Raw genomic sequence first — 16877 nt, forward strand, 5'->3', positions numbered from 1 at the left:
TACATGTATATAATGTCTATTTCAGTGGCAAACTAGCTAAGACAACTCAAAACCCTATGATAAAATCATTGATTGGTCAGCTATAAATATTTGATATTACCAATACGTTGAACACAAAATGAATACAAAATATTGACCTTTAAATCTGCAACAATATGCTAGAGGAAGCCTTGATATAATAATATTTGATGCATATAATAATCTTCATTCCCATAGGTTCAGCACCCTCCTTAAATGACTATATCTAATAATGCAGTCTTCACCTTTTTGCAACAACCTCTTTAGAAAATGATAATTGACTCAGTTATAGGCCGTGTTCCATCCAAATGCACAAGAAACCATATAAAACTGAAGCGACTGAATTATTTGAGGTCCCACAATTCCTTTCACCTCAACATTAGCTACCTCCAAACCCCATTTCCCTTCTTGCTGATGTAGCTTGGTTAGTGAATCACAAAGAGACCCAATAATTCATTTTTTTTAAAAAGATCCTTAATGACTTTAGAGAAGTGCGCCTGGACAAGAAGGGTCCCATGGCCTCGCTTTCATCAGCAATTACTTATAATATTTCCCACACCCTCTTTTTTTATAGAGGTAGTTGCTCAAACATGTATTTGCTTTCCATAAAGTAAGTTGTTGGCTTCCCTATTTGTCATGGCCTGTTTCCACATTTGTATGGACTGCCTTGAAATTAAATGGAAGTCTCTATTTAAGTGGCTTGAAAAGGTTTAATCCATAGCCACTACTCAAACTCTATAAAATCTATTAAATTTTTTCTGGCAAATAATATCAGAAATAACTTTCAACTCACTCTCTAGACATGGCCACGAAATTGAAGAAAATATTAATTCAATACTTGGGTACAAATATCTTTAATCTCCAAACATTACGCACACTTGTGCATCCTGTATGAATCCACTTGTGAATTGGCTAGGAGGGTTTCCATTTCTGAAATCAATCTTGTTGTAGGATTTTTGCCCTAGGGTAGTAGATGAAAAATTGCTCACTTCTAAAGCTGGGGTTTTTACAAATGAAAATACCAAGAATGAATTTTCCTTCTCAATTCTCCTCTTTATACACCTTTTTTGAAAGTAATAAAATACTATTCATTTTTCTGCCTAAGTGACTTTATAATTTAAGTTAATATTTTGGGCCCCCAAAAAGTCACTTTTAATTTAACTGTTCAACTTGAAAAAAATAAAATTAAAAGTTGCCCGTCACTTTAGACAACCTAATTTGATTGATTAATTATTTCCTTTTCCCCTCCCAATTGGCATATGGGAATTAAAATAGGCTGTCTTTGTCTGGCACTTACTCTTATGAAAGGGACATTACACAATTTTCATAAAAAAGAACTTGCGATTCCACAAGGGAAAACCTTGAATGATTTTCCAAAGAAAAATCCCTAAAATTCCTTACCTTTAGGCTATACAATTTTCCTCTTGCCCAGGTTGGCTCTAATAGCATGTTATGCTTTTCAAGAAAGATGACTGAAGTCATAATGTTTAATAAACAAAATTATTCTTCTAATCTTGTATTAATCACACAATTGTGAAACTTCAAATGTGGAAGCATAAAACAAATACACAAATAATTTACACCTCCAAATCAACTTTTTATTCCTTTGAAAATCTTACAAGGAAAACTCTACAAACTGTTCATCTAACAGCTGCATGAAAATTTACTGTATATTACCTTTTTCTATCTTACTCCTATTTTTTATACTGTTCAACTAAAAGTCAAATCTTCCAAAAAGCATCCTTATCTCTTGAAGAGATTGAGTTGGAGTATAAGTCTGAGTCATTAATGTGTGTTTAAACTTCTAATGTTTAAACTATATTAGCTAAATAAAGGACTTCCAATTTATCCTTGAAAGTGAAATGTAAAATAGAATAACTTGAACTTTTTTCAACATGTTCACACTGAACCTGTGCAGAAGTTCCTATCTGAGCTAAAAACTCAATAATATCATTTTTTTTCATTGGCAATCTCACTTATGAAAATATGGTTTGTTGTTGAAAATGAATTGGAAAATGGAGCTTCACTATCATGATCAATGAGTAAAGTTTTCAGTTATGTATGCCCTTTCAAAGTTATCATCATTGATGTTTTACAATAGCACTCAGAAATAAGTTAAGTTGCAAACAGAACTTGATCTATTTACAATGTTCTCTTACAAAAAAATGCTCCATATTTGAATAGAGGAAATTGTTGGTTCCAGCTATCTGATTAAGAATCCCTTGCACTTATTTTTGTCAGTAGAAAAATTTGTGCTTGAGTTCTTTTAAGTTTTATTTCTTATTTTCTTCGAAGGGATCATATTAACACCTGATTACTTTTGTTTTCTAGGAGCATGTATTGTATGAGCAGCCTGGTGTGCGGCGAAAGATATTCTACCCTAACAGACAAAATTTGATTCTATGCCCTGTTACTATACTTCAAGAGGAAAAGGCAATGCGTCCTTCAGATCCAAGTTGCCCATCATGCTTGTTTCTCTGCATTAAATATGGTGGCAGGACACGGAATCTTCCTCAAAATGAGTAAGTAACAACTTGTAAAGGTGAATCAGGACATTGTATATTGATTGAAGGAATGATTTTTATATAGAGGTACTTTTGTGCACTAATATTCCCTAGAGATTAATAATCATTTAGTAGTGAATCTGTAAAGTTTAGCAGCTGCAATGAAGTATCTTTTTACATGTTTAATAAAAGCCAATTTATCAAATGTGAAAAAGCTTTTTGATTACTTTTTTATGGTTCTCTTGAAAGAAACATCCAACGGTAGTGAAATTCTCATCTCAACTAGAATGAGATAGTTTATTTAAACTAACAATTCCTATGTAGGTATGTGATGTCTTTTGTGATGGTATCATTTTATACTAATGTTTATGGGTCTTGATGAATAGACAATGAATAATTAAAGATCACACATTCTGTTGCAAATCAATTTGGCTTATTGATTACACAGAATTGTTCTTGATTTAGTGAAACACAAGGTGATAAAGCATGTGTAGTTGTGACAAATAGGCTCACATAAGGTAAGTGCATGCAATGGAAATTATTGATATAAGTGTAACTACATGGAAAGGACCTGTTTTTCTTATTCCTGTTCAATGCTTGTGTTGTGATGAGTCCTATGTTTCACTATTTTAGTTTTGAGTGGGGATCTCCATATAAACTTGATAATCTCAAGCTTGTAGGATACATTAAGAAGATAGAAGAGGTCATAGTAGTGGATTCAGGGACATTTGACCAGACATTGGCTGCAAATATAAATTGCTTTGCATTTCTACTTGTAAGACTGCAAATTTATACTTGTTGACGTGTATTTTGTACACAATCAAACACAGAATAAAATACCCAAGGGTACCTTATCCTCTCTTGAATAAAGCCTCTGATTGCTGAAGATGTCGCAAAAAAGGATCAATCAGGATGACTCCAAGGTTCTTTCATGTAGGGTCTCTACGTGTGGATAAGCACCAGTGGTCGTTGTGAATGCTGTTTCATCAAGGGGCCTTACGTTTTCCGAGCTGCAAGAACAAGATTTCCTAAGACTAACAAGTTCTCAAAAAGATCAAAAGGTAGGGTTTGCAAGGGATGAATTTAATCTAATCCTAAGAATGACTCAATGTAGGCTAGACTTGGTAAGATTCTACCAATTTCAATATTGCCAAAACATAACAACTCAACTGAAATTGATGCGATCTTCTAAGGTGACTAATGATTTTCCAATTCATCAAGGATCATAGGCACTACCATGAAGGTACATATCAATAGTTCAATGATGATTGAAGGTTTAAGTAATCCAAATATCTCCAGTTGACCACACAAGGCGTTCTTACAATCAGTAAGAAGCTAGTGGTTTGGAACGTGAATATCACCAAAGATCAAGCCCAACACTTAGTCCTTCAAATTTAAATACTACTTCGACCAAGAATGATTCAAGAAAGTAAGCAGCCATGAAAGTAGCCACAAGAATTGCAATAAAACACCATAACTTCAATATTTTATTGATCTCAAAGCCAAAATAGACAATAATTGCTTAAAATTCTCTCTTCAATGCTCAATCTTGCTACAAAATAACTTTCTTCTCTCCAAAAGCTCTAATCTTCTAATTTCTAACTTACTATCTTCTAATCTCTCATAACAAAATGAAAATGAATGAGGGTATATATAGCATCCTCAATTACAATGAACGGCCCAGATCAAAAGAAGATCAACGACTGAGATTATGACACCTAAACCCTAATTAGGGTTTATTACAAAAGTTCCCCTTTTTATTGAACAATATTAAATGCATAGCCAAATATTTAATTGGCACAAAAATCTAGGAAACATAGACCAATGATAATTAAGGTGCCACATCATCTATAACAACCTCTCTTCTAGAACCTTGTTCCCTTTCCAATGCTCCTTCTTAGCATATGCAATGAATCTGGACACAATTCATTCAATCTCAGCAATAGGAATCTTGGGAAGATTCCTCATTCGTTCCTCCAAGTGGATAACTTGATCGAAAGCCTTGAGAAGAGCCGCATCCCATCCAGGTTCGAGTTCCTTGATTTTCTCAATCAGGAGCATAGTAGCGAACATTTGATCCCTTTGCTCATCTATGATAATATTCTCATCTTTGCAAAAGATGACTTTAACCTTCTCTTCCAACTCTTGAAGATTCACATCTGTCTCATCTTCAATCCTTCTGCCAAGAATAGAACATAACACCTCAAACACCTTGTCCTGAATTGGATGGATGACCTCCTCAACTTGATTGCATTTGGTGCTAATGTCTTCGAAAAGAACTTCCTTCATCTGGAGTAGAGTTGACCACTGGAGTAAATTATGAGCTCCTCCATCCATTATCTTTTCTTGCGCTAGGATCTTCCTTGGCGTTTGCCTGATTACTTGCAGAACAGGAATGATAACATCTCTAGTGTGTGCAAAGGCGGCTACTGTTATCATTAGGTTGTGAATGATCTCAAGGACCTGGATAGCTCGATGGGTGGTCTGCATCATTCTTGTTGCGAACTCAATGGCGACGGTATGGGATTTGTCAATCCAAGAGCTCATAAGCTGAACCAAGCTCTTAACTCTTTCTGCCTTGCCAACTGATTCAAGGGGAAGTGCTTGCACAGGAGATACTGCTGGATCCTGACGTCCCAAAGGCTGATTGAGATGGCTAAAGTAGCCTCTCCAAGCACCGACCTCTCGCTCAAGCTTTCTATTCTTTTCCATTTCTTATTTAAGCTTGTCTTTAAGTGCCTCAAATGAATCAGTTGCCTCATCCAGTGTCTGCTCGGCTGTGAGCGGACCAAGCTCAAATGTTTCTACATCATACTCTTCTGCAAGGATTTCACCTTCATACTTGTCCACTGCTGGTGTAGCTATCTGTAACTTCCTGGACCTTGTCTCATCTCTGATCATCTTGGACATCTTGGTGGCCTTCTTCCTTTCTGTTACTCCCTGAGAATTTCCTACAAGGCTCTCTGAGTCAATTACATTATCTTCATCTTCGATCACAATCACCCTTGTTAGCCTCTCCTTCAACCAGTCTGGAATGGCGGATCTTGTCTCCCTAACTTGTATCTCTTTAGGCAATGGTTCTTCTTCTCGGAGAGGAGATGTCACTTCATCATTATTCTTGTCTTCATGTAGCTCATTAACTTGAGGAGATTGACTTGATGAACGTTGAGACGCCTGCCCTTCTTCGTGTGTATCATTCTGTACCATTGATTCCATAGATTCCTCAACTTCAGGTACCCTCTTCTCTTGTCCTACATTCTGACTTGTCCTTTTTTCATGTCGAGAAGATGTACCGGATGAGCGATCTCGATTGGCCTCTTGTTTCTTCTTGGAGGGTTCTCTTTTCTCAGGTCTTTCTTTCCTCTTCGCACCTCTAGGATGGGGATTGCCTTCACTCGCACTTCGAAGATTACCTTCACTTGTGCTTCTAGGATGAGGATTGCCTTCACTTACACTTGCTCCTCCTTCCCCTGGTCTTTCCTCCAAAGTAAAAGTCATAGGTATGTTCTGTTCTCTCAACTTTTGATGTTGCACATCAACCCATCTGCGAGTACAAGACAAAACTGGAGCCATCAAAGCTTTTAAGTCAAAAACCTCAGGTTCATTCCAATCTATCTTCACTGCTTTGTCTTCTCGGTCATAAGATGATTGGAGATGTCTGCCACTATCCTGAGCTTGATCAGCCACTCTGTAAACTTTGCATTTCCTGATGAGATCTAAAGGTAACCTGGAATGCATCTTTCTTTTCACTTCTAAATCATCTAAGAGATTCATCAAAAAGTCCTCTATCTGAAATTCGTGTTTGTACTTTCTACCAACTGTTTCTTCTATATACCCATAAGGATCAAAATTCTCTCTTAAGGCAAAGAATGAAAATGAATATAAGGCCAACTCCTTCTCTGCGTCATCCATGGCTAGAGCATTAGGACATACCTCAACTGAATTCCCTAGTATGATAGGCACAGGAATTCCATTTCCATGCCTGTGTCTGAATGCCTCTGCATAAGCCGCCAACTGTCGAGTCACCTCAAGTAACACTACCCTATCTGTCGGATATCTTGGCAACATATATGGAGGTGAAGGACACCCATGAACTCTAATATATGTAAACTTCTGGAATTGGATAAACCAAGCACCATACCTCTTCACAAGCTCCTGTGCATCTTGAGATAACCGGTTGTGAATCCCGCCTTGCAATGTCCTGGTGACGTTCATCGTGAAGGTATCATTGACTAACTTGTAGTTACTTCCAGGTGGATGATGCAAGTGGACATAAGAATCACAAACTCTGACTTCTCCGGGCCCTCTTCCGATCACTCCTCTGTGAGGTAGTCTTGCATATTCAAAACTCTTGATCAAGGCATATATGATGTACGAGCTCATGTGGAAGGATTTGGTAGCCTTCAGTCTTCTTAACTGCACGTCCAAGCAATGGCTGATAATTCTAGCCCAATGAATTGTTCCTTTTCCTTGAACTATCACTTGGATGAAGTAGAACATCCATTTCTCAAAATAGAAGGCTTGAGGAGCCCCTGTAACTCGATTGAGCAAAGTTATCAAATCTCTGTACTCCTCCTGGAAGTCGATCCTATGTGGTGTGTTGGAAATCTTGCTCAGGCGAGGACGACTTTTGAGTAACCAATTCTTATTGATGATGCTCAAGCAAGTGTCTGGATCATCTTCATACATGGACCTGGCTCCTTCTAAGCTTTTGTAAATCATATCCCTATGTTCTGGAAGATGAAGAGCCTCACTTATAGCCTCCTCTGAAAGGTAAGCCAAAGTGTTTCCTTCCTTGGACACGATTGATCTTGATTGTGGGTTATAATGGCGGGCGCACTCGATCATCAGCTCATGGCACAAGACTGCTGGAGGGAAACCGGCCGCCTTGATAATGCCACTTTCAATTATTCTCTTTGCGACAGGTGACGGCTTTCCAATGTAAGGGACCTCTCGAAACTTCTTCACACTGAAGTTTCCCAAGTTGGTATCTCCAATGTTGCTCCATTTTGACACGATCTTGGTCTCCAATTCTTCATTCCTTTGATCTTCCTTCATGAGAGCTGGACGACTAGTGGATGCTCCTGCCTTTGGGGTCGCCATCTTGACACCTACACAACATTTCATAATGAGTAATATATTTTGCAATTTAAACATATAGAGTAGAAAGGAAGATTGAAGCTTTTAATTTAGGAAACTTCATGATAAATCTTTGAATTATCATTTCCTAAATTTAACTACGCAATTTGAAATTCAAAATTCAAAATTTCAACATTGGACTAGGAAGATCTCGCCATACCTCCACTTGAGGATTAATTCTAAGAAACGATGCAAAATTAGGAAAATTTGCTAGGCAAAATGAAGATTGAAGACTCCCTTTAGCAAAATGCGCCTCCCTCTAGTCTTCGCAAGTATTAATTCTATCACCTTTATCCTCCAAAAAATTCGCTCCTCTTAAATCATGTTTCGCACTCCTTCTTGTTCTTCCAAATCGCACTTGAAACAATAAGTGAATGATTTGAATAATGAAAACACACCCCAAATATATAGAGCGCTCACCATTTCATTTCCCATAGGCCGACTTGGTGAAAATAGGCCAAAAATAAATAAAAATTAAAAAAGAAAGAGGCCGACTTGACAAAATATTAAAATAATACCCCAAAGCGCTCCATTTTTTTTTTAAAATTTAATTTAATAATAATTAACTTCGAAATGCCTCAATTAATAAAAAAAAACAATTTTCCAAGGCTCCAAAATTAATTATTAAATGCCATGCGCCTTTATTAAATGTCAATTTAATTTTTAAAATATTTTGGAGTTTTAGCGAAATTGGCATTTAATGTGATTTGGAGGACATTGGCGCCTAGGCATGGTAAAAATATCAATTTGTTAATAACCTCGCTCTGGTCCCTGGGAGAGGGACAGGAGCGCCTTTTCATTTTTGGCCTTGTATTCCTTGCTGGGGATTTTCATTTGGAACTTTGAGTTTGATTTATTCGATCTTTGGAAGGAGTGTTCCTTAGGACATTTTCGCCCTGGTCCCTTGGTGAGGGACAGGAGCGATTTTGTCCTTGAGTCCTTATTCCTTATCTTCCAAATTGCCAATTCATGTTGTGGGGTAAGCAATGATCTCTTTCGTCCCTTCAGTGCATGTTCAACTCGTTTTCTCAAGGCAAAATAGACTCTCCAAAGATTTTTGCCCTGGTCCTCCAGTGAAGGACAGGAGCGATTTTTACATTTGAGCCTAAGATTGTCGATTCTTGGGGGCAATTCCTTGTTCATCATCTTTCGAAAGATATTTCTCACTTTGCACAACCTTGTCTTGCCGTGATTTTGGAGAGGATTTTTTGATTTTATGAAAATCGCCTTGGTCCTTCAGTGAAGGACAGGAGCGCTTTTTAGTTTATTGCACAATCTCTTGACCACATCAACCTCCAATTACCCTCAAGGCATAAAACATGATTCTCCATTCTATCTTGAGTCCTGGAAACAAGAAATAGTATTTCAAATTTTGAAGTGTTTAGGCATACTTGAAGATTTCGCTCTGGTCCCTTGGTTAGGGACAGGAGCGCCTTGGCCAATTTTCATCGAATTTTGTGGCCTTTGCAACTTCATTCCATCTTGAAGCACTTTAAATATCATTGCAATCTCGTGCCTTGGCTTGGCTTCGTCCCAATTTGAGGAGGAAGGCTTGTTAATGTGTTTTTCGCCCTGGTCCCTTGGTGAGGGACAGGAGCGCCTTGGCAATTATGAGCTCACTTATGTTTTGCTAACTTTCAAAATTATCTTCAATGGACCGATTATGCCTTCCTTCATTCATCTCAAACATGAAACTCGCTTTACCTTTGCCAAAAATTTGTCTTGTGAGAGAATCGCTCTGGTCCCTTGGAGAGGGACAGGAGCGCCTTTTGCCATTTGGGTTGATTCTCTTCTTTGTGGCCTACTCAAGTTATATTCAACGGGCAAAACATACTTCCCTTGACCTCCTCAAATCGCGAAATCACTTAAATCTTGCAAGGATAATGCAAATTTGGAATTCAAGCTCCGGTCCTTTAGTGAGGGACAGGAGCGCCTTTTGTCCTCAAGGCCAAATCTTTTCACTTTTCATCTCAAATTTCCTTTGCTGGGGAAGATATCATCTTTTTACAATCCATGAACAAGAGCCCAAATCCAGAAAAGGTCCAAGAAGGTGTGTACAAAGAAAATCGCTCTGGTCCCTTGGTGAGGGACAGGAGCGAATTCATCTTGCTAGACAAAAAGTTCAACCTTTCATTGCTTTTAACTAAGTCTGGATACTCCATTATGCTCATTTCATCCTTCATTGTGTCCTTAATGCTTCAATTTGATCAACCAAGGCCAAAAAATGACCAAAATAAATCATTTCGCCCTGGTCCTTCAGTGGAGGACAGGAGCGAATTTATCTTAATCCTTCAAATTTCATCATTTTCAAACCTTCAAAATCCTCAAAATCTTCAATTCACGTCCAATCATCTCCCCTGGAGACCCTGCACAAAACAATTAAAGGAAGTTAGAGACAAAATGCACTAAATAACATTTTCGCCTTGGTCCCTGGGAGAGGGACAGGAGCGATTTCACCTTTATAAGCCAAAATATCCACAATTTAGGTCTTCAATCACTCCACCAGGCAGGGTTAGGTCATCTTCAAGGCCAGGGACCAGTTAGCAAGCCTTCAACAAAATTTTAATCAAAACTTACCTAGGCAAGAATACACAATTCCATCGTCAAAAAATGCTAATACTTAGACATAGCTTGAATTTGCCTCAAAATCCTGATTAGACCTAACCTGAGACATACCTGACTTCCTGACAGGCTCATCCTGTTTCAAAAATTGCAATCTTCGGGAGGATGCTTAATAATCTTCAAAATTTGACTGGACTCGGCTTGAAAATATCCAAAAGAAACCCCCTTTGTTTAACCCTAGTCCAGACAACTCACTCACTTACTCAAAACCCTAAAAGCAGAGAGAAGAACAGGCAAAACGAAAGCAAAAAGAGGGGGTCCCCATTTTAATGGGGCGATGTGTGAAATGGTCACAACAATACTGTCTTTTGATACTTGTTGATGTGTTATTTATGCACATGCGAACACAGAATAAAATACCTAAAGTATCTTATCCTCTCTTGAACAAAATCTCTCAAATGCTGAAGATTAGTTTAAGGATCACTTGAGAAGAATCCAAGGTTCGTGAATGTAGGGTCACTATGTGTGGATAAGCTCATTGGTTTGATGTGATTATGTTGGAATCACAAGGGGACTTACGTTTGAATGCCTGAATGCTTGAATTGCTGGAACTTAGATCATCCGATGTTGTGATCTTGTGATGCTTTGTTTTATCCTAAACTAGCTCGAGTTTGAAAAAAATGGCAAAGATGAAGGGTTGAGAGAGCCTATTCCAAGGCCTAGAATGTAAGAATATGGGTGAATGATTAGATGGAATCCTACTGGGCGAGGTCTCACCATCAACTTGAACAATTTGACATAAGCTCAGTGCAATCTTTTAAGGACATTTCAAAGATATTCGAATCAATACCATCAAACATTGATTACCATTCAAGTTAATGCATAAGCAATGGATGTATAACGAATTGAAGTTAAGTTCTTATCATTCCAGTTGACCAAACAAGGCACACTTACAATCAGCAAGAGGCTAGTGGTATGGACTAAACGGATTCAACATAAATGCATTCAACAAATCCCTCCATTCAATCTAATTATTTACCATCTAACATGAAGGTCCAACCAAAAACCATGCACATTGTAAAGAAACAACACACTTCACCATAACTTCAATGAAAATGGAGTTCATTTACAACTTAGGCAACAATTTCTGTCTTCTCCTCCTACTCTACTCTATTGCTATTCACTACTCTATTCATTACTCACTATTCTATTTGCTAACTATTCGCTTTTACAAATGAAGAGCTTGAGCTTTATATAGAGAGCTCATTTACAATTAATGACCATGATCAAATCTCCATCAACGGCTAAGATTTTACAATGGAAACCCTAATTAGGGTTTGTTACAACAGTGTCCTTAGCCAATGAGAAAATTACATTCAAAGAATGTGGACCAATAGATATTGAGGGTAGGTACTTTGGAGTTTGTGCCTTCATGTATGAACTAGGTACGTTGCATCTAGACATGTTGATGTGGACTTCATTGATTAGTGGAAGGGATGACTGGGCTGCCATCTCAATCTTGCATTTGTAAACCTGATTTGATTCATCATCATGAAGGGATGTTGAGAGATATCTCTTGATACTCAACATTATCCAGTTTGCTTAAAGTGATGATGATGATGAGAAGCAGATATATGCTTGGTGATGACCTTGATTGACCTTCTCTTGCTCATGATATACTTTGATGAGTGATTCAAGTGGTTGAATGTAGCTCTTCATTATACTGACTTCGATTCTTGGATTCCTGAAGGGAATTCAAGATTGTAAAACATTCTTCCATCATGTAGGTTATTCTTCCTTTATGCTCTAGTGCCTTGAGGTAATTGGATGATCTCTTCTTTGCAACTTTTGATCTCCTCATGTTGATGTGATAGAATGAGAACCTTGAAGATATCCCACTCTATTGCTTGCAGCTATTGAAGATTTGAAGTCTTTCAACCTAGCAGCATTTTGAGTCTTCTTTTTGCACTTGAGGTGTTCTTGGTGTTGATGAAGAATCTTGAAGACGTCTTCCTTGTATCTTGTCCTTGGTGTTGAAATTTTCTCCTTGAGAACCTTGTTACAATCTTCCTCCAACCTGATCTTTTTTAATTTCTTTCCTTACCTCCTGCAAAACAAACAAATGGGCATCAATCTCACATGATATATAGCTTATACAATCCCTTAATCTGACATAATCTCTGATTTCATGTGATGTGCAGGTTTGATAGGTGTTTCTATAGAGGGGATCACTCCTTTGTTTTGAACAAATTTTGCTATCTTCTTGATGAGTTCATTTCTTCCTTTGTGAATGTGTTGTTGTTTTGATGAAATTACCCCCTTTAAAGTACTGATCTGCTCCAAAATTCGTTGATTGTGGTAGGAACTTGCTGTGAATTGGTGTTTGAATGAATGTTCTTGACCCCTCTTATATAAGTGTCTTAATGAGGAGATGTGTCCTTTTAGGGTGAAGCCGACTTGATCTTTGAGCAAATGTAATTGAATTTATTCCTTTAGGGCAGCTGACTTGAACATTTCAACCTCTCCTTTTGGAATTCGAATTTTAAATTGATTTTTGGCGCCAAAAGGTTTTGATCTTGAGGAATTCGCTCAAGATAGAGAGCAAGGTACATGATCTCAAACAAATTCGCCCTCAAGCTTGGACAAGGTGCATGCCTTGGTAAAATTCGCTCTAAGGCTTGGAGTAAGGTACATGATCTCAAGGAAAAATATTTGCTCTCAACTTGGAGTGAGGTACATGTCCTTGATGAAATTCGCTCTAATTTACTTGCAAGGTACATGTCCTTGTGTTAGACCCTTAGTTCAATATCTTCCTCTTTCTTCTACCATATTGGTTTTAGCCTTAAGTTTTCAAACCTTTCCACATGAAAATACCATCAATTTGACCCTTAAGAGTGCCTAGGGTGGAAATTCGCTTGGATTCTTGAGCAAGGGACAGGGTCTTAGCAAATTTGCTCCAAACTTGGAGCAAGGTGCAGGGTCTAAGGCAAATTTCACTCTGACTTTGGTGTAAGGGACGAGCCTCAAAGTGAGTTCACTCCAGACTTAGAGCAAGGACAGGACGTAAGAGGACACTATTCATTCAACCAAGGTTTGTTTAGAAATATGATCAGATAACACAAGAAACCTAGGAATGATTCAAGGGGTTCTCCATCTACTTTCATGCTCACAACCGACTATCTTCACTCTGTCCTCAGGAGACCAACCTGATTTGATGAACTCTCTGGCTACTTAAGAAACTCTACCCCTTTAATCCAAAGATTAATAGCAAAGACCCCAACACAACCTAGGACTAAGCAAAAGGACAAATCCTAGAAAGCGAAAAGTGGGGGTCACCATTTGCAATGGGGCGATGTGTGAATACCTCACAACAATACCTAGTTGAAACAAGAAGCTATGACCATCACGTGTAACTAGTAGTGTTATGTCATTGAGGTGATGATGGTTTTTTTCAGGTTAAGCCATATCTAATTGTTGATCTGACTATGGTGTTTTGTGTCTGTCACATTGTTAGTGTCATCAAATGAATTACTCAAATTCACTTACAAATGTGTCTAGGAAGATAGACAACACTTGAAAAATCAGTGTGAACAATGGGACACTCATTTCCTTTGATTATGCTTCTTTTAGCATTCTGAGGCTTGTTGGGGTGTTGGACCTCTATATGATCATTTACGGTGGTGAGTAATCTGTTTTGGAGACTAAATTTTTATTAATTAATGCTCAAACATCATTTTTAAATCAAAACCACGCAATCTGAGCACAGTCTCATACCTTTCACTTTACATAAATTTTTCCTTATTTTTGTGCCAAATCTTTCTTCTAATGTAATGTCCCCATTTTTTGAGGCAGAATAATTAATTAAGTTGTCTCAATACATGGACCTATCAAATAAATAAAAATTAAAAGGGGAACTTTATATTTAATTAATTTAATAAAGTGACTGAAATTAATATTACATCATAAAAGTTACTTAAGTGAAATAATATTATTTTAATAGTATTTCTAGAAGCTTCTTGAAAGGATGGAGAAAAAGTATAAAAGAAGGTCAAGTTAAGCTTCTAATCATCCTGGATTTGATATCTGTTTTGGAGTTCTTGTATGGAGAAGGAACCAGTTTGGGTTTCTGCCATTATTGAGCCTTTGGGAACGGAAACTCTCATAGGTTAAGCAATTTTGAGGCTGTGAAACTATCAGCTGAGATTATTGCAGATGTGGAGGTGATAATTCAGTCATCTCATAGAGCTTAATTGGTTGGCCAAGGACCAAGTTTAGTAGAGTTGGTTTGGAAGATTTTTTTGAGGACAATTTGGAGTTGGGAGTCTTCAACGATTATGCTTCATAAGTCCTGATTACACCTACAGCCCTCTAAGTTATATATCTGTCATCTTCAGATATTGCCATGGCTGAGGAAGAACAAGTGCTGATTACACCTACCAGCTCTGAGTTATATCTCTGTCATCTTCAGACATTGCCATGGCTGAGGAAGAACCTCGATTCTGATCATAGGCCCCATATTATGCATTGATTCCACTCTCAAACTTGAGCGCTCTGATCCTAAGGAGAGATCGATGGTTTTTGGTGTGGAAAGGAGACCGTGGCAGCTGTTATTTAATTTATTGAAGTCTCAGACACAATAGAATAGGGGCGGCTAAGGAAGGTATACGACTTGGGCTTAGGAGGGCCTCATTGTATTGGGTATTGCTTGTTTCTTCACATCGGCATTGGGCTATCTTCCAAACAAATTCTCTCCACAATTTGTAGCTGATTGTATTACCAAACTAGTTATTGTTATTACTACCATAGACAGCAATATATGTTTGCCTGAGATTAAGGGGTGTATGCATACATTTGCAAGCTTAAAGCTTGATTGATTGTACTTGGAAATTGCATTCAATAAAGGAGGAATAAGTTGCAGGCCATTGTTTGATGACATGTTTATTATAATAGCAGTTTGCATATCAAGTGTTTGTGAAAATGTCTCTTGGCTGTAGGTGCACAATTTTCATTTGAAATTCATATTTATGCATTGGAAAAATCAAAAGAAGTCATTTATGCATTGAGTCTATAGTTTAGATATTATAGAAATCGTTTGCAAGCATTTCTTTTGCCTTGGTGTCAATAACACGCAGTTATATCAGACTGATAACTCAGACCAGCAAGCTAGAAGAATGTATGTGAATTGTTTGACAATATTCCTTGTGTTATAAATGGCAAAAAAATTACATCAAATTGTACAAGGGATATTATATCTAACAAAATCCATGTGGAAAGTAGACTTGACTCCCTACGAGAGATGCAAAATTTGCATTTTTTGTGATACTTCTAGCGGGTAAAAGGCCGCATAAATTTCAATGGACTAAACTGAACTGATTGGTGATTGATCAAATGATTAAATATCTTTATATCATGGGGTAGTCTACAAAATTGATGTTAAGACTATTCTGCACCTTTGATTCATATAAATGCATTGGGTTGATCTCTAGTCCAGCCTTTTTATCCTCGCCTCCCTTCAAGAAGTGATTAGAAGTTTGATTTTGCACCCTCTTCCATGAGTTCTCATGAAGCTGAACGAGTTAACCCCATCCTTAGAAACTGGCCATCTATACCGTGCTACAAAGTCTAAGCTAATGATGATTTTAAGTACTATTTCCAATCTTCTGAGAGATGGAAAGCAATCTGAGGTTTCCTTAGTGTATCATTTCTCTAGGTGCTATGAAAAAAGGTACATAGTAGTATTGATGCAAGAAGATTGTCCTCTAGCATTAGAAAAATAATAATGGAAAGAGAATAATGTATAGATATATTTCATACAAAAAAATGACAATTAAGAGAATAATCTAGACATATATTCACATGAAAATATATGCTAGCCTTTCTTCATGTAGTTGAGTTATTGTGCTAATATCTAATGGTTTCAATTTTTAAATTACAAATTATGTATTTTTCAAGCATTTGATAGAACAACCATCGTCTTCAAAGGAGAAGAATGGGAGATTGTGACAATTGATGCATTTTCTAGAAAAGAGAATGACTAGGCTCTTGTTTGTGTGATCTATTGTGCAACAAGACTTGGATGAGGCAGGATTCCTACAATAGTAGCAAGATCCTAATTCCCAACAAGATACTTAAAATGCGTTAGATATTTTTTCTTGAAGAGGGGATCCACTATGGTACAAGCAGTAGTTGTACTTGTAAGTTGTACCCATGCCAAACATTAGTTGAAAGATTAGATCCTATTAGAAATTATTGATCCCTCAACAGGAAGTCAATTAGGGAATTTCAAAACTTATTGTGGGGTTAGGTGAGATTTCTTATGTGAAACATTTCATGGACCGGCTAGGAGTAAAACTTAGGGCCTCTCATTTGCTGCTGGGTTGCTCTTGGTGACCGGTCCATCTTCAGTTCAGGTGACTGATTTTTCAACATCCCCTTGAACCACATTGCAGGTTCTTGGGGATCCTATCTTGGCCTAACTCTACTGACTTGGGCTATGATACCATGTTAAAGTTTTCATGGACCAGCTAGGAATTGAACCTAGGGCCTCCCATTTGCTACTGGGGTGCTCTACCAAGGCCCTACCATTGAGCTACTAGCCCTTTTGGTGACTACTCCATCTTCAATTTGGGTGTGGCTCATTTTCCAACATCTTAT

General features: G+C 37.6%; 1 protein-coding gene across 2 annotated transcripts in view; it reads left to right on the forward strand.

The window, feature by feature from the left end:
- Positions 1-16877, forward strand: part of LOC131076582 (uncharacterized) — a 136323-nt gene that overhangs the window by 90720 nt on the left and 28726 nt on the right. For both annotated transcript variants that reach the window (XM_058013838.2, XM_058013837.2), the window contains exon 3: positions 2350-2540. In XM_058013838.2, coding sequence (XP_057869821.2) covers positions 2350-2540 — 191 coding nt within the window. The remainder of the gene's footprint in view (positions 1-2349; positions 2541-16877) is intronic.

This window comes from Cryptomeria japonica, chromosome 10 (assembly GCF_030272615.1).
Source record: "Cryptomeria japonica chromosome 10, Sugi_1.0, whole genome shotgun sequence".
Classification (NCBI taxonomy): domain Eukaryota; kingdom Viridiplantae; phylum Streptophyta; class Pinopsida; order Cupressales; family Cupressaceae; genus Cryptomeria; species Cryptomeria japonica.